Source organism: Fringilla coelebs (genome assembly GCF_963513975.1).
Source record: "Fringilla coelebs genome assembly, chromosome: 35".
NCBI lineage: Eukaryota > Metazoa > Chordata > Aves > Passeriformes > Fringillidae > Fringilla > Fringilla coelebs.
Genome location: NC_140061.1, coordinates 535,623 through 558,491, shown reverse-complemented (window position 1 = coordinate 558,491; position 22,869 = coordinate 535,623). Strand labels below are relative to the sequence as shown.

The following is a 22,869-nucleotide window of genomic DNA, read 5'->3' as shown; positions in this document are numbered from 1 at the left end:
TTTTTGGTCAAAATTCAGATTTTTGAGCTCACAAATTTTGATTTTTTTGGATCAAAATTGAAATTTTCAGTCCAAAATTTAATTTTTCTTACTTAAATTTTTTTTTCTAAAAATTTGATTTTATTTAGCTCAGAATTTGCTTTTTCACCCCCAAAATTCAAATTTTTTGGGCTCAAAATTCAAAATTTTTTAGCTCAAAATTCAAATTTTTTTGGCTTAAAAATCCAAATTTTTTTTGGCCAAAAATTCAAATTTTTTGGGGGTCAAATTTCAAAATTTTTTTGCCAAAAATTCAAATTTTTTTTCGTTTAAAATTCAAATTTTTGCGTAAAAATTTCACTTAATCAGGTCAAAATTCACATTTTGGCAACAAAATTCAACATTTTCTCTTTAAAATTCAAAGTTTGGGCTCAAAATTCAAAATTTTTGCTTTAAAATTCAAATTTTGGGCTCAAATCTCCAATTTTTTTGCTTTAAAATTCACATTTTTGGCTTCAAAATTCAAATTTTTAACTTTAAAATTTCATTTTAGGGTGGAAATTTCCCATTTCTGCCCCAATTTTTAGTTCTGAATTTTGAATTTTTAATTTTTTTTCTCCCTCCCCCAGGTACGAAGTCGACGACATCGACGAGGAGGGGAAGGAGTGAGTGAGAAAAAAAAAAAAAATCCCCAAAATTTGATTTAAAATTTCCCCAAAATCCTCTCAAACCACCCCAAAAAATTCCTGAATTTTTCTCCTTAAAATCCCAAAATTTTCCCGTAAAATTCCTTTTTTTCCCCCCATTTTTCCTCAAAAAAATGAAGTTTTCCTACCCAAAATCCCAATTTTTGCCCAATAAAAATCCAAATTTTACCCCTAAATATTTAAATTTTCCCCCAATTTTGAATTATAAAAATCCAAATTTTTTTCTTTAAAAATCTTTTTTTTCTCCAAAACTTCTTTTTTTCCCCCATTTTTTCCCATAAAATCCCCAAATTTTCCACACTTTCCCTCATAAAAATCCCAAATTTCTCCATTTTTTCCCCTAGAAAATCCCAAATTTTCCCAACATTTCCCCATAAAAATCCCAATTTTTTTATATAAAAAATCCCAATTTTTCCCCCACAAAAATCCCATTTTTTCTGCATTTTTTCCCTATAAAAGTCCCAAATTTTCCACAATTTCCCCCAAATTTTCCCACATAAAAATTCCAATTTTTCCACCAAAAATTCCCAATTTTCCCTCAAAAAAATCCCATTTTTTCCCTAAAAATACCACAATTTCCCCCCCTAAAACCCCAAGTATTTTTCCTTAAAAACTCCCAATTTTTTCACAATTTTTCTCTAAAAAAACCCCAAATTTTCCCCAATTTCCTCCATAAAAATCCCAATTTTTTCCCAATTTTTCCCTAAAAAAATCCCAATTTTCCCCTATTTTTCCCTTAAAAAATCCCAAATTTTCCCCAATTTCCTTTTTAAAAATCCCAAATTCTCCCCAAATTTCCCCCAATTTTTTCCTATAAAAATCTCAATTATTTCCTTTTTTTTCCCCCCCAAAATCCCAATTTTTGTCTATAAAAATCCCAAATTTTCCTCAATTTTCCCAATTTTCCTTTAAAAAAATCCCCAATTTTCCCCCAAAAAATCCCAATTTTTCCCCATTAAACTCCCAATTTTTCCCCTTTTTGTTCCTCAAGAAATCTCATTTTTTCCCCATAAAAACCCCATTTTTCCCCATAAAAATCCCATTTTTCCCCCATAAAAACCCCATTTTTCCCCCAAAAAACCCCAATTTTTTTTCATAAACCCCCCATCACCCCCTCAAATTCATCCTATCTTTTTCCCCCTTTCCCTAAAAACCCCAATTTTCCCAAAATCCTCATTTCTCCCCCCAAAAATCCAGACGCCACACGCTGAGCCGCCGCCGCATCATCCCCCTGCCCCAATGGAAAACCAACCCGGAGACGGATCCCGAGGCTCTGTTCCACAAGGATCAGCTGGTGCTGGCCCTGTACCCTCAGACCACCTGCTTCTACCGCGCCCTCATCCACGCCCCGCCCCAGCGCGTGAGTCCCACCCAAAACCGCCCGAAATCGCCCCAAAAATCCCCTCAAAAATGAGGATTTTTGGTTGGAAACGACCGCGGCCGCTAGGGGGCGCTGCGTTGCTAAGGGGCGGGGCTTGTTGCTACAGATGTATTACCATATAAGGGCAATGCGGCGGTATTCCCTGTGAGGGGTTGCTAAGGGGTGGGGCTTGTTGCTAGGGGTGTATTACCATATAAGGGCAATGCGGTGAGGGGTTGCTAAGGGGTGTGGCTTGTTGCTAGGGGTGTATTACCATCTAAGGGTAATGCTGTGAGGGGTTGCTAAGGGGCGGGGCTTGTTGCTAGGGGTGTATTACCATATAAGGGCAATGTCGTTAGAGGTTGCTAAGGGGTGTGGCTTGTTGCTAGGGGTGTATTACCATATAAGGGCAATGTCGTTAGAGGTTGCTAAGGGGTGTGGCTTGTTGTTATGGGTGTATTGATATATTACTATATAAGGGCAATGCGAAGTTATTCCCTCACGAGGGGTTGCTAAGGGGCGGGGCTTGTTGCTAGGGGTATTATGCCATTTTAGGGCGTGTTACAGTATTCCCTTGTGAAGGGTTGTTAAGGGGCGGGGCTTGTTGCTAAGGGTGTATTACCATATAAGGGCAACGTTACCGTACTCCCTTGTGGGGGATTGCTAAGGGGCGTGGCTTGTTGCTAAGCAGAGGCTTTGCCGTTTATCTTGCTCTCATCCACGCCCCGCCTCAGCGCGTGAATCCCACCCAAAATCGGCCGAATTCAGCCCAAAAATCCCCTCAAAAATGAGGATTTTTGGTTGGAAACGACCGCGGCCGCTAGAGGGCGCTGCGTTGCTAAGGGGCGTGGCTTGTTGCTAAGTGCGTTATTGCCTAATAAGGGAAAGATTAAGGAGTTGATTTATGAGGGGTTGCTAAGGGGTGTGGCTTGTTGCTAGGGGCGTATTGCCATATAAGGGCAATGCGAAGGTATTCCCTGTGAGGGGTTGCTAAGGGGCGTGGCTTGTTGCTAAGTGCGTTATTGCCTAATAAGGGAAAGATTAAGGTATTGCTTTATAAGGGGTTGCTAAGGGGTGTGGCTTGTTGCTAGGGGCGTATTGCCATATAATGGCAATGCGGAGGTATTCCCTGTGAGGGGTTGCTAAGGGGTGTGGTTTGTTGCTAGGGGTGTATTACCATATAAGGGCAATGCCATAAGGGGTTGCTAAGGGGTGTGGCTTGTTGCTAGGGGTGTATTATCATATAAGGCCATGTTACGGTGTTCCCTTGGAGGGGTTGCTAAGGGGCGGGGTTTATTGCTAGTGGTGTATTACCATATAAGGGCAATGTTACCATACTCCCTTGTGGGGGATTGCTAAGGGGCGTGGCTTGTTGCTAAGCAGAGGCGTTGCCGTTTATTTTGCTCTCATCCACGCCCCGCCCCAGCGCCTGAGTCCCACCCAAAATCGCCCGAAATCGCCCCAAAAATCCCCTCAAAAATGAGGATTTTTGGTTGGAAACGACCGCGGCCGCTAGGGGGCGCTGCGTTGCTAAGGGGCGGGGCTTGTTGCTACAGATGTATTACTATATAAGGGCAATGCGGCGGTATTCCCTGTGAGGGGTTGCTAAGGGGCGGGGCTTGTTGCTAGGGGTGTATTACCATATAAGGGCATGTTATGGTGTTCCCTTGTAGGGGTTGCTAAGGGGCGGGGCTTGTTGCTAAGTGCGTTATTGCCTAATAAGGGAAAGATTAAGGAATTGGTTTATGACGGGTTGCTAAGGGGTGTGGCTTGTTGCTAGGGGTATATTGCCATATAAGGGCAATGCGGAGGTATTCCCTGTGAGGGGTTGCTAAGGGGCGGGGCTTGTTGCTAAGTGCGTTATTGCCTAATAAGGGAAAGATGAAGGAATTGCTTTAGAAGGGGTTGCTAGGGGGCGTGGCTTGTTGCTAGGAGGGTATTACCATATAAGGCCATCTTACGGTGTTCCCTTGTAGGGGTTGCTAAGGGGCGGGGCTTGTTGCTAAGGGTGTATTACCATATAAGGGCAATGCCGTGAGGGGTTGCTAAGAGGTGTGGCTTGTTGTTAGGGGTGTATTATCATATAAGGGCAATGCCATGAGCGGTTGCTAAGGGGTGTGGCTTGTTGCTAGGGGTGTATTGGTGTATTACTATATAAGGGCAATGCAAAGTTATTCCCTATGGAGGTGTTGCTAAGGGGTGTGGCTTGTTGCTAGGGATGTATTACCATATAAGGGCAATGTTACCGTACTCCCTTGTAGGGGGTTGCTAAGGGGCGTGACTTGTTGCTAAGCAGAGGCGTTGCCATTTCTGTTGCTCTCATCCACGCCCCGCCCCAGCGCGTGAGTCCCACCCAAAATCGGCCGAATTCAGCCCAAAAATCCCCTCCAAAATGAGGATTTTTGGTTCAAAATGACCGCAGCCGCTAGGGAGCGCTGCGTTGCTAAGGGGCGTGGCTTGTTGCTAAGTGCGTTATTGCCTAATAAGGGAAAGATGAAGGAATTGCTTTATGATGGGTTGCTAAGGGGCGTGGCTTGTTGCTAGGGGTGTATTACCATATAAGGGCAACGTGGTGAGAGGTTGCTTAGGGGCGTGGCTTGTTGCAATGGGTGTATTATCATATAAGGGCAATGTGGTGAGGGGTTGCTAAGGGGCGTGGCTTGTTGCTAGGGGTGTATTACCATATAAGGGCAATACGGTGTGGGGTACTAAGGGGTGTGGCTTGTTGTTAGGGGTGTATTACCATATAAGGGCAATGTCGTTAGAGGTGTCTAAGGGGTGTGGTTTGTTGCTAGGGGTGTATTATCACATAAGTGTAATGGGAATGTATTCCCTTGTGAGGGGTTGCTAAGGGGCGGGGCTTGTTGCTAGGGGTGTATTATCATATAAGGGCAATGCGATGAGGGGTTGCTAAGGGGTGTGGCTTGTTGCTAGGGGTGTATTACCATATAAGGACAATGCGGTGAGGGGTTGCTAAGGGGTGTGGCTTGTTGCTACGGGTGTATTGGTGTATTACTATATAAGGGCAATGTGAAGGTATTCCTTTTGGAGGGGTTGCTAAGGGGCGGGGCTTGTTGCTAGGGGTGTATTACCATATAAGGGTAATGCTGTGAGGGGTTGCTAAGGGGCGGGGCTTGTTGCTAGGGTAGTATTACCATATAAGGGCAATATGAAGGTATTCCCTATGGAGGGGTTGCTAAGGGGTGTGGCTTGTTGCTACAGATGTATTACCATATAAGGGCAATGTGAAGGTATTTCCTATGGATGGGTTGCTAAGGGGCGGGGCTTGTTGCTAGGCGTGTATTACCATATAAGGGCAATGCTGTGAGGGGTTGCTAAGGGGTGTGGCTTGTTGCTAGGGGTGTATTACCATATAAGGGCAATGTTGTTAGAGGTTGCTAAGGGGTGTGGCTTGTTGCTATGGGTGTATTGATATATTACTATATAAGGGCAATGCGAAGTTATTCCCTCATAAAGGGGTTGCTAAGGGGCGTGGCTTGTTGCTAGGGATGTATTATCACATAAGGGTAATGCTAAGTTATTACTTTGTGAGGGGTTGCTAAGGGGCGGGGCTTGTTGCTAAGGGACAGCATTACCATTTAAGGGGTTGCTTATGGGCGTGGCTTGTTGCTATGGCACAGCATTACCATATAAGGCAGCCAGTAAGGAACCCATTACCTTATAAGGGGGCTGCTAGGGGGCGTGGCCTGTTGCTAAGGAACAGCATTACCATTTAAGGGGTTGCTAGGGGGCGTGGCTTTTTGCTATGGCACAGCATTACCATATAAGAGAGCTAGTAAGGGACTCATTACCTTATAAGGGGGTTGCTAAGGGGCGGGCCCTGTTGCTAAGGGACAGCATTACCATTTAAGGGGTTGCTAAGGGGCGTGGCTTGTTGCTATGGCACAGTATTACCATATAAGGGAGCTGGTAATGGACTCATTACCTTATAAGGGGGTTGCTAAGGGGCGTAGCCTGTTGCTAAGGCACAGCATTACCATTTAAGGCATTGCTAAGGGGCGTGGCTTGTTGCTATTGCACAGCATTACCATATAAGGGAGCTAGTAATGGACTCAATACCTTATAAGAGGGTTGCTAAGGGGCGTGGCTTGTTGCTATGGCAGGGCATTACCATATAAGGGAGTTGGTAAGGAACCCATTACCTTATCAGGGGGTTGCTAAGGGGCGTGGCTTGTTGCTATGGCACAGCATTACCATAAAAGGGAGTTGGTAAGGAACCCATTACCTTATAAGGGGGTTGCTAAGGGGCGTGGCCTGTTGCTAAGGAACAGCATTAACATTTAAGGGGTTGCTAAGGGGCGTGGCTTGTTGCTATGGCACAGCATTACGATATAAGGGAGTTGGTAAGGGACTCATTACTTAATAAAGGGGTTCCTAAGGGGCGTGGCCTGTTGCTAAGGAACAGCATTACCATTTAAGGGGTTGCTAAGGGGCGTGGCCTGTTGATAAGGCACAGCATTACCATTTAAGGGGTTGCTAAGGGGCGTGGCTTGTTGCTAAGGAACAGCATTACCATATAAGGGAGCTGGTAAGGGACTCATTACCTTATAAGGGTGTTGCTAAGGGGCGTGGCTTGTTGCTATGGCACAGCATTACCATATAAGGGGTTGCTAATGGGCGTGGCTTGTTGCTAAGGAACAGCATTACCATATAAGGGAGCTAGTAAGGGACTCATTACCTTATAAGGGGGTTGCTAAGGGGCGTGGCTTGTTGCTATGGCAGGGCATTACCATATAAGGGAGTTGGTAAGGAACCCATTACCTTATAAGGGGGTTTCTAAGGGGCGTGGCTTGTTGCTAAGGAACAGCATTACCATATAAGGGAGCTAGTAAGGGACTCATTACCTTATAAGGGGGTTGCTAAGGGGCGTGGCTTGTTGCTATGCACCCGTTACCATATAAGGGGGTAATTTATGGGCGTGGCTTCTTTCTAATTCTTCTTTTTTCCCAAAAACTTTGTATTTTTCCCCAAATTTCCCAGCCCCAGGACGATTATTCGGTGCTTTTCGAGGACACCTCCTACGCCGACGGTTACTCCCCACCCCTGAACGTTGCCCAGCGCTACGTGGTGGCCTGCAAAGAGACCAAAAAAAAGTAAAAATTTGGGTAAAAATACCCAAAATTGGGGAAAAACGACCCAAAATTCAAAAAGAGCGACCTGGAATTAGGGGGGGAGGGGGAAATTGGGATTTTTTGAGGGTAAAAATGGGATTTTAGGGGGGAAAAAGGGGAAAAAATGTGATTTTTTAATGGGGGAAATTGGGGGTTTTTGGCAAAAAAATTGGGATTTTGGGGGGGAAAATTATCATTTTTTGGGAGGAAAAAATGGGAATATTTGGGGGAAAATTTGGGATATTTTGGGGAAAGAATAAAAACTTTATGGTGGAAAATTGAGTTTTTCATGGAGAAATAAATTTAATTTTTGGCAGAAAAAATTGGGTTTTTATGAGGGAAAATGGGATTTTTTTGGGAGTATAAAATGGGAATTTTGAGGAGAAATGTGGAATTTTTTGAGGGTGAAATGCAGTTTACATAGAGAAAAAAAAATTAATTTTTTGGGAGAAGAATTGGGATTTTTATTCTTAAATATTGGGATTTTTAGAAGAGAAAATTTGGGGTTTTGGGGGGAAAATTTATGGGGGTTTTTGGTTGAAAATTGGGATTTTTAAGGGTAAAATTTGGGAATTTTTAGGGGAAAATTTAAGAACTTTTGAGGTAAAAATAAGGATTTTTATAGGAAAAAATAACGACTTATTGGAGAAATATTTGACTTTTTGGGGGAAAAATTTTGATTTTTATGGGGGAAACTTGGTGGGGTTTTGGGGAATAATTTATATTTAATAAGGAAAAAACTAAGATTTTTATGGAGGAAATTTGAGATATTTTGGGGAAATTGGGATTTTTTCAGAAAAACAAAATTTTGGGGGAAAAAATGGGATTTTTTGGGGGATAATTTGGGATTTTTGGGGGAATTTTAAAATATTTTGGGGGAGAATTTAGGTTTTTAGAGAGTAAAAATTAGGATTTTTGAGGTGGAAAATGTGGAATTTTTCTGATAAAAACAGGGGGAAAATGCCCCAAAATTTGGGGAAAAAATCCTGAAATATTTTGGGAAGCTTGGAAGGATCCAAAAAATGAAATTGAGAAAAAAAATTGGGAAAAAAAAACGAGAAAAAAAGGTTAAAAAATGGGTAAAAAATGGGAATTTGAACATTTCAAAATGGCGGCCAAAAGTGGGAGGGGCAAAAGGGAAATGACATCATTGGGGTGTGGCCAAAGCCACACCCCCTTCATTAACAATCAACAAATTATTATAAAAATAAGTTTAATTGCATATAAATAAATTAAAAACTGTAAAAACTCATTGTGGGTGTGGCTTCATGTAGGGGCGGAGCTTGGGATGATGACATCATCAGGCTCCACCCATTTATCTTCAGGCTCCACCCATTCCTCTTCAGGCTCCGCCTCTCCCAAGCAGCGACGAATCAGATCTCCCCACAGGAGGTGGGTGTGGCACCTGGGGGTGGGGTCAGAGTGAGGACACGCCCCCTTGGACAAACCCCGCCCACTTTAGCTTTATTGAGATGTTTCCTTATATGAAAAATATTCCCCTAGCAACAAGCCCCGCCCCTTAGAACTCCTTAGCAACAAGCCCCACCCCCAAATGCATTTTCCTTATAAAGAAAACAGCCCATAGCAACAAGCCCTGCCCCCTAGCAACAGACTCCTCCCCCAGGCAGCCATATCGGTGCCTTTCCATATAAGGAAAAACTCCATGAGAAACAAGCTCCGCCCCCTGGCAGCCATCTTGGAGTAATTCCTTATAAGGAAAAACTGCATCAGAAACAAGCTCCGCCCCCTTGGCAGCCATCTTGGAGTAATTACTAATAAGCTCCTCCCTCTGGCAGCCATATTGGAACTTTTCCATATAAGGAAAAACTCCTTGTAATACAAGCTCCACCCCCTGGCAGCCTTCTTAGATTAACTCCTTATAAGGAAAATTAGCTTTAAACATAAGCTCCACCCCCTGGCAGCCATCTTAGAATAATTCCTGATAAGCTCCTCCCCCTGGAAGCCATATTGAAGCATTTCCTTATAAGGAAAAACTACCTCAGAAACAAGCCCCGCCCCCTGGCAGCCATCTTGGAGTAATTCCTTATAAGAAAAAACTCCATCAGAAACAAGCTCCGCCCCCTGGCAGCCATCTTGGAGTAATTCCTGATAAGCTCCGCCCCCTGGCAGCCATATTGGAGCTTTTCCATATAAGGAAAAACTCCATGAGAAACAAGCTCCTCCCCCTGGCAGCCATCTTGGATTAACTCCTTATAAGGAAAATTAGCTTTAAACATAAGCTCCTCCCCCTGGCAGCCATATTAGAACCTTTCCATGTAAGGAAAAAGTGCCTCAGAAACAAGCTCCGCCCCCTGGCAGCCATCTTAAAGTAATTCCTGATTAGCTCCTCCCCCTGGCAGCCATATTGGAGCCTTTCCTTATAAGGAAAGGCTCTCTGAGAAACAAGCTCCTCCCCCTGGCAGCCATATTGGAGTAATTCCTTATAAGGAAAATTAGCCCTAAACACAAGCTCCACCCCCTGGCAGCCATATTGGAGCCTTTCCTTATAAGGAAAAACTCCATGAGAAACAAGCTCCACCCCCTGGCAGCCATCTTGGGAGTAATTCCTGATAAGCTCCTCCCCCTGGCAGCCATATTGGAGCCTTTCCATATAAGGAAAACCTCTCTGAGAAACAAGCTCCGCCCCCTTGCAGCCATCTTACAGTAATTCCTGGTAAGCTCCACCCCCTGGCAGCCATATTGGAGCCTTTCCATATAAGGAAAACTCCCTGAGAAACAAGCTCCGCCCCCTGGCAGCCATCTTGGAGTAATTCCTTATAAGGAAAATTAGCTTTAAACACAAGCTCCACCCCCTGGCAGCCATCTTGCAGTAATTCCTGATAAGCTTCACCCCGTGGCAGCCATCTTGGAGCCTTTCCATATAAGGAAAAACTCCATGAGAAACAAGCTCCGCCCCCTGGCAGCCATATTGGAGTAATTCCTTATAAGGAAAACCTCTCCGAGAAACAAGCTCCGCCCCCTGGCAGCCATCTTGCAGTAATTCCTGATAAGCTCCTCCCCCTGACAGCCATATTGAAGCCTTTCCTTATAAGGAAAAACTCTATGAGAAACAAGCTCCGCCCCCTGGCTGCCATCTTGGAGTAATTCCTGATAAGCTCCGCCCCTGGCAGCCATATTGGTGCCTTTCCTTATAAGGAAAAACTCCATGAAAAACAAGCTCCGCCCCCTGGCAGCCATATTGGAGCTTTACCATATAAGGAAAAACTCCCTGAGAAACAAGCTCCGCCCTCTTGCAGCCATCTTGGAGTAATTACTGATAAGCTCCTCCCCCTGGCAGCCATCTTGGAATATTTCCCTATAAAATTCCCTAAAAACCAAGCTCCGCCCCTTAGCAGCCATATTGAAACCTTTCCTTATAAGGCAAAAACCTCAAAAGAAAAAGCCCCGCCCCCCCAAACAGAAGCCACGCCCCCTTTTTTACCTGGGACAGGCGCCCCCTACTGGCAGCAGCTGCAGCGGCTCCGGGGCCAGGAAGAGCTGGGCCAGGCAGGGGGGATGGGCGGCCATGTCACACTGGGGGCGGGGACAGCGCAAAAGGGGCGTGGCCTGTGCCTAAAACGGGCGTGGAAACATCAAAACCATGAATTTCATGCTCAAACAGATAAAATCTGCATAAATTTGCATTTTTAAGCTGAAAAGTTCCCTAAATTTTAATATTTTTGCCACAGAGAGCCACGCCCATTTAATGACATGCTGGAAATTTAAATTTAAATAAGTTTAGCTCCACCCCTTTTAGCCCTGCCTTTTTAAGCCCCACCCCCCTTCATTAGATTAAAGTTTAGGCTCCTCCCACTTTTACTCAGGCAGTTAAACTCCACCCATACCAAGACCCTCCCACTCTACGCCTCTCCCATCAAGCCCCACCCACTTTACCCTCCTTACTTAAGCCCCTCCCACTTTTAGCCATTCTTTTATGCCACGCCCCTTTAAGTTCTTCAGTTTTAGGCCACGCCCCTTTAAGCTCCACCCACATCTCCCGCATTAAACTTCTGTAAGCTCCACCCCCTTTTATGCTCCCCCATCCTAAGCCCCGCCCACCTAATCAAAGCAAACCAGGCCCCTCCCCTTTAAGCTCCTCCCCTTACCGTCCCACAGAGGCCACACCCACAACTTTCAACCTCCAACTCTCGACTCCGCCCCTTTTTCCTTTTAAGGCGTGGCAGCCCCGCCCCCTCCTCCTCCACCACGTGAGGGGGCGGAGCCAACTCCAAGGCAGGGCGAGGTGGGCGGAGCCAGCGGATTTTTAGCGGGAGGCGGGACCAGGGCGGTGCCCGGAGGAGGCGGGGCAAGAGGCGGAGGGCGAAGCTGATTGGCTGCTCCCGAGGGCGGCGATTGGGCGGAGCCAAGAGGCAGCGGGAGGAGTTTGGATGTTGCCACGCCCACTCAAACTAAACAGAAGGGGTGGGGCTTAAATGGGTGGGGTTAAATAAAAGGGGGAGGAGATTTTAAATGTTAATGAGGTGGGTGGGGCTTAAAACAATTACAAGTTGTGGGTGGGGCTTAATTACGCTTAAAAGTGGGAGGAGTTTAATGGGGTGGGGCTTAAAGGGGGTGGGGCTTAGGCTTGTGTAATTTAGGGAAAGGGGCGTGGCTATGAGAGGGTGTGGCTTAAAGGGGGTGGAGTTTAATGAGGCGGTAAAATGAGGTAGGGCTTAAGGGGGTGGAGCTTAGAGCAAAATGTTGGGCGGGGCTTAAAGTAGGTGTGGCCTGGGAGATTTTGCTGTTTGTGAGATGGGTGGAGCTTAAAATGGGGCGGAGCTTAGAAGGGAAAAGTTTAATTAGGTGGGAGTGGCTTAAATTGAGGCGGGGTTAAGTTTTGTTTAAGAAAGGGGTGGGGCTTAAGGAGGTGGAGCTTAAGTGATTGCTTTAAAAGTAGGAGGAGCCTAAAATAGGAGGAGGTTACTGATGGTTTAATGAGGTGGGCGGAGCTTAAATGGGTGAGGTCTGAAAGTGGGAGGGGCTTAAATTAAAGGAGATAATTAACAATTAGGTTTAGTAAAGTGGGCGGGGCTTAAGAAGAGTGGGGCTAAAATGGGAGAGGCCTAAAGGAGTTACAAAATTATGTTAATAGGGGAGGTGGAGCTTATGTGGGTGGGGTTTAAAAGTGGGAGGAGCTTAAATAAAGGTGTTTGAATATTAATTTATTTAAGTGGGTAGGTCTTAAGTGGGTGGGGCTGAAAAGTGGGAGGGGCTTAAAGGAAATGAGGGATAGGATGGGGTTTAATTAGGTGGGCGGGGCTTAAATTGATGAGTTTTTATAAAGTAGGAGGTGTTTAAATAAAAAGGGGAGGGGTTTTGAATTTTTAATGAGATGGGTGTGGCTTACATATATAGTGGGGGAAGTGGGAGGGGCTTCAATTAAAAAGGAGATGGTGTTTGAATTTTTAATGAGATGGGTGTGGCCTAGTGGGTGGTGTGGGGAAAGTGGGAGGGGCTTAAAGGAGGGAGAATTTAATGTGGTTTAATGAGGTGGGCGGAGCTTTAAAAGGGGGCGGGGCTCACCCTGAGGGCGGCGACGTCGGAGGGGAAGCCGTGGACGAAAAGTTCCATTTCCCTTTTAAAATAAATTCGTTAAAAATTAAAAATAACTCGTCAAACGAATTAATTTTAATGTCATTTGCATATTAATCCACCCAAAACACCTTAAACCCCACAAAATCCACCCCAAATTCACTTTTAAATTTAAAAATCTCCTTTTAAATCCTTTTAAACCACCCAAATCCCACTTGAATCACTTTAAACCCCAAAATCTTTCCTGAATCTCCCAAAATCCTCCCCAAATTCCTTTAAAATTCCCCAAATCTGCCCCAAATTTCCCTTAAACCTTCACAAATCTCCCTCAAATCCCCCTTAAACCTCCCCAAATCTACTTAAAATCCCCAAATTCCCTTTTTAATCTTCAAAATCCTTCTTTAAATCCCCCAAAACTCAAATTTAATCCCCCAAAATCCCGTTTAAATCCCATTAAACCCCCCAAATCCCATTAAAATCCCCCAAATCCCCTTTAAACCTCCCCAAATTCCCTTTAATCTCCCCCAAACCCCCAAAATCTCCCCAAAAATTCCTTTAAAATCCCCAAAATCCCCCAAAAATTCGCTTTTAATCCCATTAAATCCCCCAATTTCCCTTTTAATCCCAAAAATCCCCCTTAAACTCCCCCTAAATTCACTTTTAATCCCATTAAATCCCCCAAATTTCCTTTTAATCCTATTAAATCTCCCAAAATTCCCTTTTAATCCCATTAAATCCCCCAAAATTCCCTTTTAATCCCCCAAATCCCCTTTGAACCACCCCAAAAATCCCCTTTAAATCCAATTTAACTTCCCAAATCCCCCTTAAACACCTCAAAACTCCTTAAACTCCCCAAAATTCCCCTTTTAATCCCTTTTATTCCCATTAAACCCCCCAAATTCCCCTTAAACCCCCCAAAAATCCCCTTTTAACCCCTTAAAATCCCATTAAAATCTCATTAAAATCTCATTAAAATCCCATTAAACCTTCCAAATCCCCCTTAAACCCCTCAAAACCCCTTAAAGTCCCCAAAATTTCCCTTTTAATCCCCTTTATTCCCATTAAACCCCCCTAAATCCCCCCTTAAACCCCCCAAAATCCCCTTTTAACCCCTTAAAATCTCATTAAAATCCAATTAAATTCCAATTAAATTCCCATTAAAATCCAATTAAAATCCCATTAAACCTCTCAAATCCCCCTTAAACCCCTCAAAATCCCCAAAATTCCCCTTTTAATCCCTTTTATTCCCATTAAACCCCCCAAAATCCTACCTTAAACCCCCCAAAATCCCCTTTTAACCCCTTAAAATCTCATTAAAATCTCATTAAAATCCAATTAAAATCCAATTAAAATCCCATCAAACCTCCCAAATCCCCCTTAAACCCCTAAAAACCCCTTAAAGTCACCAAAATTCCCCTTTTAATCCCTTTTATTCCCATTAAACCTTTAAAATCCCCCCTTAAACCCCCCAAAATCCCCTTTTAACCCCTTAAAATCCGTTTAAAATCTCATTAAAATCCCATTAAATTCTCATTAAAATCTCATTAAAATCCCCTTAAAATCTCATTAAAATCCAATTAAAATCCCATTAAAATCCCATTACACCTCCCAAATCCCCCCTTAAACCCCCCAAAATCCCCTTTTCACCCCTTTTAACCCCTCAAAATCTCATTAAAATCCAATTATAATCCAATTAAAATCCAATTAAAATCCAATTAAAATCCAATTAAAACCCAATAAAAATCCAATTAAAACCCCATTAAAACCCCATTAAAACCTCCACCCCCACCAGGGCCCTCTCCCGCTGGTTCTCCGGGCTCCCCCTCTCCTCCTTCCCCCGTTGTGCTGCCGGAGGCGCCGCCGGGGATCCACCGTGAACCCCACGTAGGTTCGGCCCCGGCAGCGGCCCCGGGGAGCGGCGGAGCGCAGCAAATACACCGCCCTCATGGCCGCCCTTCTTCTTCCCACAATGCACCGCGAGCGCTTCCGGTTTAACGCGAGCACTTCCGGTTTAACGCGAGAACTTCCGCCTCGGTATAGGAGGAATTTAATGCCTCGTTACCCACAATGCATTGCGCATATCAAAGGGAATTTCCGCCTGTTTGCCTCGGTAGAAATGGCGGCGGTTTTGCCTCGTTACCCACAATGCTTTGCGAAGTTTAAAGCGATTTTTTTGCTGTTTTTCCCCAAATACCGCAAAGTTTTTCCTAAAAATCGAGGGAAGAGGAGGAGGAGGAAGAGGAAGAAGAGGAGAAATTTTTCGTTCGGTGTTCGGATTTCCGCCTCGGTAAAAAGGCGGATTTGTGCCTCGTTACCCACAATGCATTGCGCATAATAAAAGAGCTTCGACGTCTTTGCCTCGGTAACAATGGCGGCGGTTATGCCTCGTTACCCACAATGCCTTGCGAAGATTAAAGCGATTTTTTCGCTTTTTTACCCTAAATACCCGAAGGTTTTCCCTATAAATCGAGGGAAGAGGAGGAGGAGGAAGAGGAAGAAGAGGAGAAATTGTTCTTTTAGTGCTTGGATTTTCGCTCTGTTAAGAGCAGAATTTTTTTCCTCGTTACCCACAATGCATTGCGCACATCAAGGGAACTTCCGCCTTTTTGCTTCGGTAGAAATGGCGGCGGTTTTGCCTCGTTACCCACAATGCTTTGCGAAGTTTAAAGCGATTTTTTCGCTTTTTTTCCCTAAATACCCAAAAGTTTTCCCTAAAAATCGAGGGAAGAGGAAGAGGAGGAGGAAGAGGAAAAAGAGGAGAAATTGTTCGCTTGGTGTTTTTATTTTCGCCTCGTTAAGAGGAGAATTTGTGCCTCGTTACCCACAATGCATTGCGCACATCAATGGAACTTCCGCCTTTTTGCCTCGGTAGCAATGGCGGCGGTTTTGCCTCGTTACCCACAATGCATTGCGGCCGGTGAGGGGATTTTTTCCCTTTTTTTTCCAAAATATCCAAAATTTTTCCCTAAAAGTCGCAGAAAGAGGAGGAGGAGGAAGAGGAAGAAGAGGAGAAATTGTTTGTTTGGTGTTCGGATTTCCGCCTCGGTAAAAAAGAGAATTTTTGCCTCGGTACCCACAATGCATTGCGCGCATAAAGGAGCGTCAGCGTCTTTGCCTCGGTAGAAATGGCGGCGGTTTTTGCCTCGTTACCCACAATGCTTTGCGAAGTTTAAAGCGATTTTTTCGCTGTTTTTCCCTAAAAACCCGAAAGTTTTCCCTTTAAAATGAGGGAAGAGGAGGAGGAGGAAGAGGAAAAAGAGGAGAAATTGTTCGTTCAGTGTTCGGATTTCCGCCTCGGTATAAGGGCGGATTTGTGCCTCGTTACCCACAATGCATTGCGCGTATCAAGGGAACTTCCCCCTCTTTGCCTCGGTAGAAATGGCGGCGGTTTTGCCTCGGTACCCACAATGCTTTGCGCACATCAATGGAACTTCCGCCTTTTTGCCTCGGTAACAATGGCGGCGGTTTTGCCTCGGTACCCACAATGCTTTGCGAAGTTTAAAGCGATTTTTTCTCTTTTTTTCCTGAAATACCGGAAAGTTTTCCCTAAAAATCGAGGGAAGAGGAGGAGGAGGAGGAAGAAAAAGAAGAGGAGAAATTGTTCGTTTGTTTTTTTTAATTTTCGCCTCGGTATAGGAGGGAATTTGTGCCTCGTTACCCACAATGCATTGCGCAAATCAAGGGAACTCCCGCCTTTTTGCCTCGGTAAAAATGGCGGCGGTTTTGCCTCGTTACCCACAATGCTTTGCGGCCCGTTAGGCGATTTTCCTGCTTTTTTTCCAAAAATCCCCGAAATTTTTCCCTTTAAAATGAGGGAAGAGGAGGAGGAGGAAGAAGAAAAAGAGGAGAAATTGTTCGTTCAGTGTTTAGATTTCCGCCTCGGTATAGGGGGAATTAATGCCTCGTTACCCACAATGCATTGCGCATAGCAAGGGAACTTCCCCGTCTTTGCCTCGGTAATAATGGCGGCGGTTTTGCCTCGTCACCCACAATGCTTTGCAACGCGTGAGGCGATTTTTTCGCTTCTTTTCCCCATATACCCGAATTTTTTCCCTAAAAAATGGGTGAAGAGGAAGAGGAGGAGGAAGAGGAAGAAGAGGAGAAATTGTTCGTTTGGTGTTTTTATTTCCGCCTCGTTAAGAAGGAAAATTTGCGCCTCGTTACCCACAATGCATTGCGCATATCACGAGAACTTCCCCCTTTTTGCCTCGGAAACAATGGCGGCGATTTTGCCTCGTTACCCACAATGCATTGCGGACATAAATAAAAACTTTTCGCTTGGGTAAAAATGGCGGCGGTTTTACCTCGCTTGGTTATAACGAGACATTAAAAAGAAGGAGGAGGAAGAGGAGGAGGAGGAAGAAGAAAAGGAGAAATTTCTCGATTTATGCCTCGGTAAAAATGGCGGCGGTTTTGCCTCGTTACCCACAATGCATTGCGGGATTATCCGCGTTTTAATTTCGCCTCGGTACCCACAATGCACCGCGACCCCTCGGACTCAGAGGGCTCCGGGCCTGCTCCGCTCCTCACTGGCGTCACTGCTGCCTTTAGTGACGTCATTTCTCCCTTACCGACCCCATACTGGTTTGTACTGGTCCGTTCTCACCCCTTACTGGTCCTTACTGGTGTCACTGGTGCTTTTAGTGACGTCACTTCTCCCTTTACTGGTCCAAACTGGTTCGCGGTGGGTCCAACCACGCCCACAGAAAATGGCCGCGCTTCTCTTTGCCTCGTTACCCACAAACCCTTGCGGTTTCTAATCCACTTCCGCCTCGTTACCCACAACCCTTTGCGAAACTCCCACTTTTGCCTCGTTACCCACAAGGCACCGCGCTTAGCGGAAGTGACGTAAGCGGAAGCGGAAATGGAGCCTCCGACAGCGGAGGAGCTGCGGCTGCGGCTCCAGGAGCGGCTCCAGGCCGAGCACGTGGTAATTAATGAGCTAATTAATTAATTAAGCGCTAATTAACGCGAGACTCGGGCTCATTAGGCTTGGAAGGGCGGTTATTTTATGGGGTGGCCGTTAGAAGGGGGAGTCGTTAATTAGTGTTAATTAGTGTTAATTAGTGTGTATTATGGTTAATTAGCATACTAATGAGGACTTGGAGGGGCTAATTAGGAGAATGAGTGGTAATTAGTGGTTTTAATTAAAACAGCTTTGATTGTGACCAATTAATTGGCAATAATAGGTGTTAATTAAGGCTTTATTAACCTCAGGAGTTACTTAATTAGTGGCTAATTAGCGTCTAATTTACGCATATCTGCTTGTAACACCTTTGTAAGGGTTGCCAATTAGTAATTATCTGTTGTTAATTAGTCGGTTGGGAGTGTTAATTAATGGCTGTCCGGTGTTAATTAGTGATTAAGGTTTCTTAATTAATGATTAAAGTGCGATAATTACACCCTGAAAAATTTTAATTAGCAGCTTATCGGTTTTAATTAGTGATTAATGGCTGGTAATTAGTGTGTAATGGTCGTCAATTAGCAATTAATGGAAGTTAATTAGTGGTGTGGGTATTAACTATCATTGTAATTATCAATAATTTTTAATTAATTGAATTATTGGTCCTAAGGGGTTCAAATTGGTGGTAATTAGATTTAATTTTTGAAAATTTAATTAAATTAAATTTAATTAAAAATTGTAATTTGTGCTAATTAGCGGTTACAACCACTAATTAAGCCTTAATAGGTTTCATTTAGCATTTAATAGATGTTAAATAGTGTTTGAGGGTGATAATTAGGCCTAATAAATAAAGTATTGTGAATAATTAGAGGCTAATAGGTGGTAATTAGCGCTAATTAGCGATATAATGGTTTTAATTAGTGATTAATTAGCATTTTATTGGTGATAATTACCATTAAACATCCATTAATTACCAGATAACAACGCTAATTAATAATTAATCACCTAATTACCGTCGGTGGGGGTTTATTAGGGGTTGACAAGGGGTTAATTAGCGTTAATTAGCGCTAATTGCAGGAGGTGCAGGACTCCCCCCAGCTGTGCCAGGGCAGCTTCCGCGTCTTCGTCGTTTCCGGAATTTTCCGCGGCCTCAAAACCCTGCAGAGACACCGGTGGGGGCGGGGCCTGAAAAGGGGGTGGGGCCTGAAGGGGGCAGGGCTTAGAGCGGGGTTTATATGAGAAAGGGGCGGGGCTTAAATAGTGAGAAATGGCGGAGTGGGCGGGGCTTAAGTGGGGTTGGATTGGGAAAGGGGCGGGGCTTGAATGGGGAATGAAATTGAAAAGTGGGCGGGGCTTAACTGAGGGTATGGGGGAAATGGGCGGGGCTTCAATGGGGGTTAAATTATGAAGGGGCGGGGCTTAAAAGAGGTGGGAATGACAAAATGGGCGGGGCCTAAATGGGTTTTGAGGTGGAAAGGGGCGGGGCTTAAGTGGGAGTTAAATTACAAAGGGGGTGGGGCTTAAATGGGTTTGGAAGCTGAAAGGGGCGGGGCTTAAATAAGGTTGAAATAGGGAAATGGGCGTGGTTAAAATGGGAAAGGGGCGTGGCTTCAATAGGGTTGAAGTGGGGAAATGGGTGGGGTTTAAATGGGAAAGGGGTGGGGCTAAAGTAAGGTTTAAATGGGGGAATGGGCGTGGTTAAACTGGGAAAGGGGCGGGGCTTTGATGGGTTTAAGGAGGAGTGGGTGGGGCTTAAATTGGGTAGTAATTAGGAAAGGGGCGGGGCTTAATTGGGGCTGGGAAGGAGAACTGGGCGGGGCGTAACGAGGGGGTAAATTAGAAAGGGGCGGGGCTAAATGGGGTTAGTTTGCATAAATGGGCGGAGCTTATTTGGGGGTTTAATGGAGAAAAGGGCGGGGCTTAGGTGTGTCAAGTGATGGAAGGGGCGTGGCTTAAATGGGGTTTAAAATTTTAAAGGGGTGGGGCTTAACTCTTAAAATAAGGAAGAGGGCGGGGCTTAAAGATGAATTAAATTTAACCAGTGGGCGGGGCTAAAGGGTTGTTTCAATGGCATGGGGCGGGGCTTAACAGAATAATTAATTAAAGGGTTATATAATTAGCACAAGAGGCTTTAATAGGACTGAAATTGGAAAAGGGGTGGGGCTTACGATATTCAAATAAGGGGCGGGGTTAAGTGGGTATTGCAATGGGGATTTAACGGTTGGATTAATGAGTTGCGGGTGTTAATTAGCGGTAATTAACAGGCTCGTTAACGAGGCGCTGAAGGAGGAGCTGGGCCGCATCCACGCCCTGGAGCAGCGCACGCTCACCCCCGAGCAGTGGGAGGCGGAGCGCGGCTCATTAGCATAAATCTGCATGCCGGATTCGCCCGCCGCTGCTTCGTTCGCATGGATTTGCATAAATTAGCGCTGTCTGGCTCTGATTGGTCGAGGCCTTTCGGGGCCTTCAATGGAAGAGGAAGAGGGTGGTGTCGCTCTCATTTGCATAAATTTGCGTAAAAGGCAATAAACATTCCTTATTTGCATACAGTGGTGATGTCATATTTTGTAAATGGCGCCTTTTTTGATGGGATAATTTGCATAAATTTGCATAAAGGCATTAAACAGTTCTCATTTGCATATCCTGATGATGTCATCCTTGGAAAAGGGCTGCTTTGGATGGGGTTGATTTGCATAAATTTGCATATTGGCAGTAAACATTCCTCATTTACATATTGTGGTGACATCATCCATGAGTACCTGAGCTTTTCTATGGGGTTTATTTGCATAAATTTGCATAAAGTCAGCAGACATTCCTCATTTGCATAATGTGATTTCATCCCTGGGAACAATAAGATTTGAGATTTCCTTGATTTGCATAAATTTGCATAAAGGCAGTGAACACTTCTCATTTGCATAAAGTGGCCACAACATTTTTGGGCGCGCGATTTGGTATGGGGTTGATTTGCATAAATTTCCATACACACAATAAACATCCCTCATTTGCATACAGCCATGATATCATCTGTGGGCGAGCGTGTGGCTTTTTGCTTCATTTGCATAAAGGCACGAAACAATCCTCATTTGCATATCGTGCTGACCTCCCCGGGCGAGCGTTGGTTACAATTGTGGCTAATCTGCATAAATTTGCATAAATTGAGGGGATAAGGACGAGGAGGGGCTCCCGCTTAAACCCCGGAAGTTTTTTTTTCCCCCCCCCCCCATCCCCGCGGTGCATTGTGGGTACCGAGGCGGAAGTAGGATTCAATTTCGCAATGCATTGTGGGTTACGAGGCAAAAGTAAGAGTCTGTGCCGCAGAGCATTGTGGGTACCGAGGCGGAAGTTACCGCTGTTGCCGCAGTGCATTGTGGGTACCGAGGCGGAAGTAACACTGAGTTCCGCAACGCTCCCAGTGCTCCCAGTTTGGGCTCCCAGTGCTCCCAGTTTGGGCTCCCAGTTTGGGCTCCCTGTGCTCCCAGTTTGGGCTCCCTGTGCTCCCAGTTTGGGCTCCCAGTTTGGGCTCCCAGTGCTCCCAGTTTGGGCTCCCAGTTTGGGCTCCCAGTGCTCCCAGTTTTGCTCCCAGTGCTCCCAGTGCTCCCAGTTTGGGCTCCCAGTGCTCCCAGTTTGGGCTCCCAGTTTGGCTCCCAGTTCTCCCAGTTTGGGCTCCCAGTGCTCCCAGTTTGGGCTCCCAGTTCTCCCAGTTTGGCTCCCGGTGCTCCCAGTGCTCCCAGTTTGGGCTCCCAGTTCTCCCAGTTTGGGCTCCCAGTGCTCCCAGTTTGGCTCCCAGTGCTCCCAGTTTGGGCTCCCAGTGCTCCCAGTTTGGCTCCCAGTTTGGGCTCCCAGTGCTCCCAGTTTGGGCTCCCAGTTTGGGCTCCCAGTGCTCCCAGTTTGGGGTCCCAGTGCTCCCAGTTTGGGGTCCCAGTGCTCCCAGTTTGGGCTCCCAGTGGGGCTCCCAGTTCTCCCAGTTTGGGCTCCCAGTGCTCCCAGTTTGGGCTCCCAGTGCTCCCAGTGCTCCCAGTTTGGCTCCCAGTTCTCCCAGTTTGGGCTCCCAGTTTGGGCTCCCAGTTTGGGCTCCCAGTGCTCCCAGTTTGGGCTCCCAGTTCGGACTCCCAGTGCTCCCAGTTTGGCTCCCTTTTCGGACTCCCAGTGCTCCCAGTTTGGCTCCCACTTCTCCCAGTTTGGCTCCCAGTGCTCCCAGTTTGGGCTCCCAGTGCTCCCAGTTTGGCTCCCAGTGCTCCCAGTTTGGGCTCCCAGTGCTCCCAGTGCTCCCAGTTTGGGCTCCCAGTGCTCCCAGTTGGGCTCCCAGTGCTCCCAGTATGGGCTCCCAGTGCTCCCAGTGCTCCCAGTACTCCCAGTTTGGCTCCCAGTGCTCCCAGTTGGGCTCCCAGTGCTCCCAGTTTTGGCTCTCAGTGCTCCCAGTGCTCCCAGTTTGGGCTCCCAGTGCTCCCAGTTTGGGCTCCCAGTGCTCCCAGTTTGGGCTCCCAGTTTGGCTCCCAGTGCTCCCAGTTTGGGCTCCCAGTTTGGGCTCCCAGTGCTCCCAGTTTGGGCTCCCAGTGCTCCCAGTTGGGCTCCCAGTGCTCCCAGTTTGGGCTCCCAGTGCTCCCAGTTTGGGCTACCAGTTTGGCCTCCCAGGGCTCCCAGTTTGGTCTCTCAGTGCTCCCAGTTTGGGCTCCCAGTTTGGGCTCCCAGTGCTCCCAGTTTGGGCTCCCAGTTTGGTCTCTCAGTGCTCCCAGTTTGGGCTCCCAGTTTGGGCTCCCAGTGCTCCCAGTTTGGCTCCCACTGCTCCCAGTTTGGGCTCCCACTGCTCCCAGTTTGGTCTCTCAGTGCTCCCAGTTTGGGCTCCCAGTTTGGGCTCCCAGTGCTCCCAGTTTGGCTCCCAGTTTGGGCTCCCAGTGCTCCCAGTTTGGGCTCCCAGTTTGGCTTCCAGTGCTCCCAGTTTGGGCTCCCAGTTTGGCTCCCAGTGCTCCCAGTTTGGCTCCCAGTTTGGCTCCCAGTGCTCCCAGTTTGGCTCCTAGTGCTCCCAGTTTGGGCTCCCAGTGCTCCCAGTTTGGGCTCCCAGTTTGGGCTCCCAGTTTGGCTCCCAGTGCTCCCAGTTTGGGCTCCCAGTTTGGGCTCCCACTGCTCCCAGTTTGGGCTCCCACTGCTCCCAGTTTGGGCTCCCTGTGCTCCCAGTGCTCCCAGTTTGGGCTCCAGTTTGGGCTCCCAGTTTGGCTCCCAGTGCTCCCAGTTTGGGCTCCCAGTGCTCCCAGTTTGGGC

At 46.2% G+C, this 22,869-nt stretch overlaps 3 protein-coding genes across 4 annotated transcripts in view; 2 read left to right on the top strand and 1 right to left on the bottom strand.

Moving 5' to 3' along the window:
* The window catches only part of SGF29 (SAGA complex associated factor 29), a 21,093-nt gene extending 13,854 nt beyond the window's left edge, over nt 1–7,239 (top strand). Inside the window, exons 7-9 of the mRNA XM_084224243.1 lie at nt 609–644; nt 1,884–2,046; nt 7,048–7,239. Coding sequence (XP_084080369.1) covers nt 609–644; nt 1,884–2,046; nt 7,048–7,164 — 316 coding nt within the window. The 3' untranslated portion in view covers nt 7,165–7,239. The remainder of the gene's footprint in view (nt 1–608; nt 645–1,883; nt 2,047–7,047) is intronic.
* Nucleotides 7,240–7,739: 500 nt separating this feature from the next.
* SLX1A (SLX1 homolog A, structure-specific endonuclease subunit) lies at nt 7,740–14,666 on the bottom strand. Of its 2 annotated transcripts, none has more exons than XM_084224263.1 (5): nt 14,488–14,666; nt 12,702–12,753; nt 11,285–11,587; nt 10,621–10,751; nt 7,740–8,583 (listed from the first exon to the last, which is right to left on the bottom strand). In XM_084224263.1, exons 1-5 carry the CDS (start codon nt 14,655–14,657, stop codon nt 8,445–8,447), a joined length of 795 nt encoding a protein of 264 aa, XP_084080389.1. In that variant the 5' UTR covers nt 14,658–14,666; the 3' UTR covers nt 7,740–8,444. The 2 variants fall into 2 exon arrangements, with proteins under 2 accessions (XP_084080389.1, XP_084080390.1); XM_084224264.1 differs by having other exon boundaries at nt 7,744–8,583; nt 14,500–14,666.
* A 2,859-nt stretch (nt 14,667–17,525) lies between these two features.
* Nucleotides 17,526–20,152, top strand: BOLA2B (bolA family member 2B). The gene is made up of 3 exons (XM_084224265.1): nt 17,526–17,640; nt 18,691–18,785; nt 19,878–20,152. The coding sequence occupies exons 1-3, from the start codon at nt 17,575–17,577 to the stop codon at nt 19,981–19,983; spliced, it is 267 nt and encodes an 88-aa protein (XP_084080391.1). The 5' UTR covers nt 17,526–17,574; the 3' UTR covers nt 19,984–20,152.
* The last annotated feature ends 2,717 nt before the right edge of the window (nt 20,153–22,869 follow it).

Excerpts from the sequence above, each read along its gene's own strand:
- SLX1A (XM_084224263.1), bottom strand. The coding sequence starts at position 14,657 with ATGAGGGCGGTGTATTTGCTGCGCTCCGCCGCTCCCCGGGGCCGCTGC. Across the intron at positions 12,754-14,487 it reads GGGCCCTGGTGGGGGTGGAG|GGAAATGGAACTTTTCGTCC; the intron begins GTTTTAATGGGG and ends TTATTTTAAAAG. Across the intron at positions 11,588-12,701 it reads CCGACGTCGCCGCCCTCAGG|TTTGAGTGGGCGTGGCAACA; the intron begins GTGAGCCCCGCC and ends CCTTCTGTTTAG.
- BOLA2B (XM_084224265.1), top strand. The coding sequence starts at position 17,575 with ATGGAGCCTCCGACAGCGGAGGAGCTGCGGCTGCGGCTCCAGGAGCGG. Across the intron at positions 17,641-18,690 it reads GGCTCCAGGCCGAGCACGTG|GAGGTGCAGGACTCCCCCCA; the intron begins GTAATTAATGAG and ends CGCTAATTGCAG. Across the intron at positions 18,786-19,877 it reads AAAACCCTGCAGAGACACCG|GCTCGTTAACGAGGCGCTGA; the intron begins GTGGGGGCGGGG and ends GGTAATTAACAG.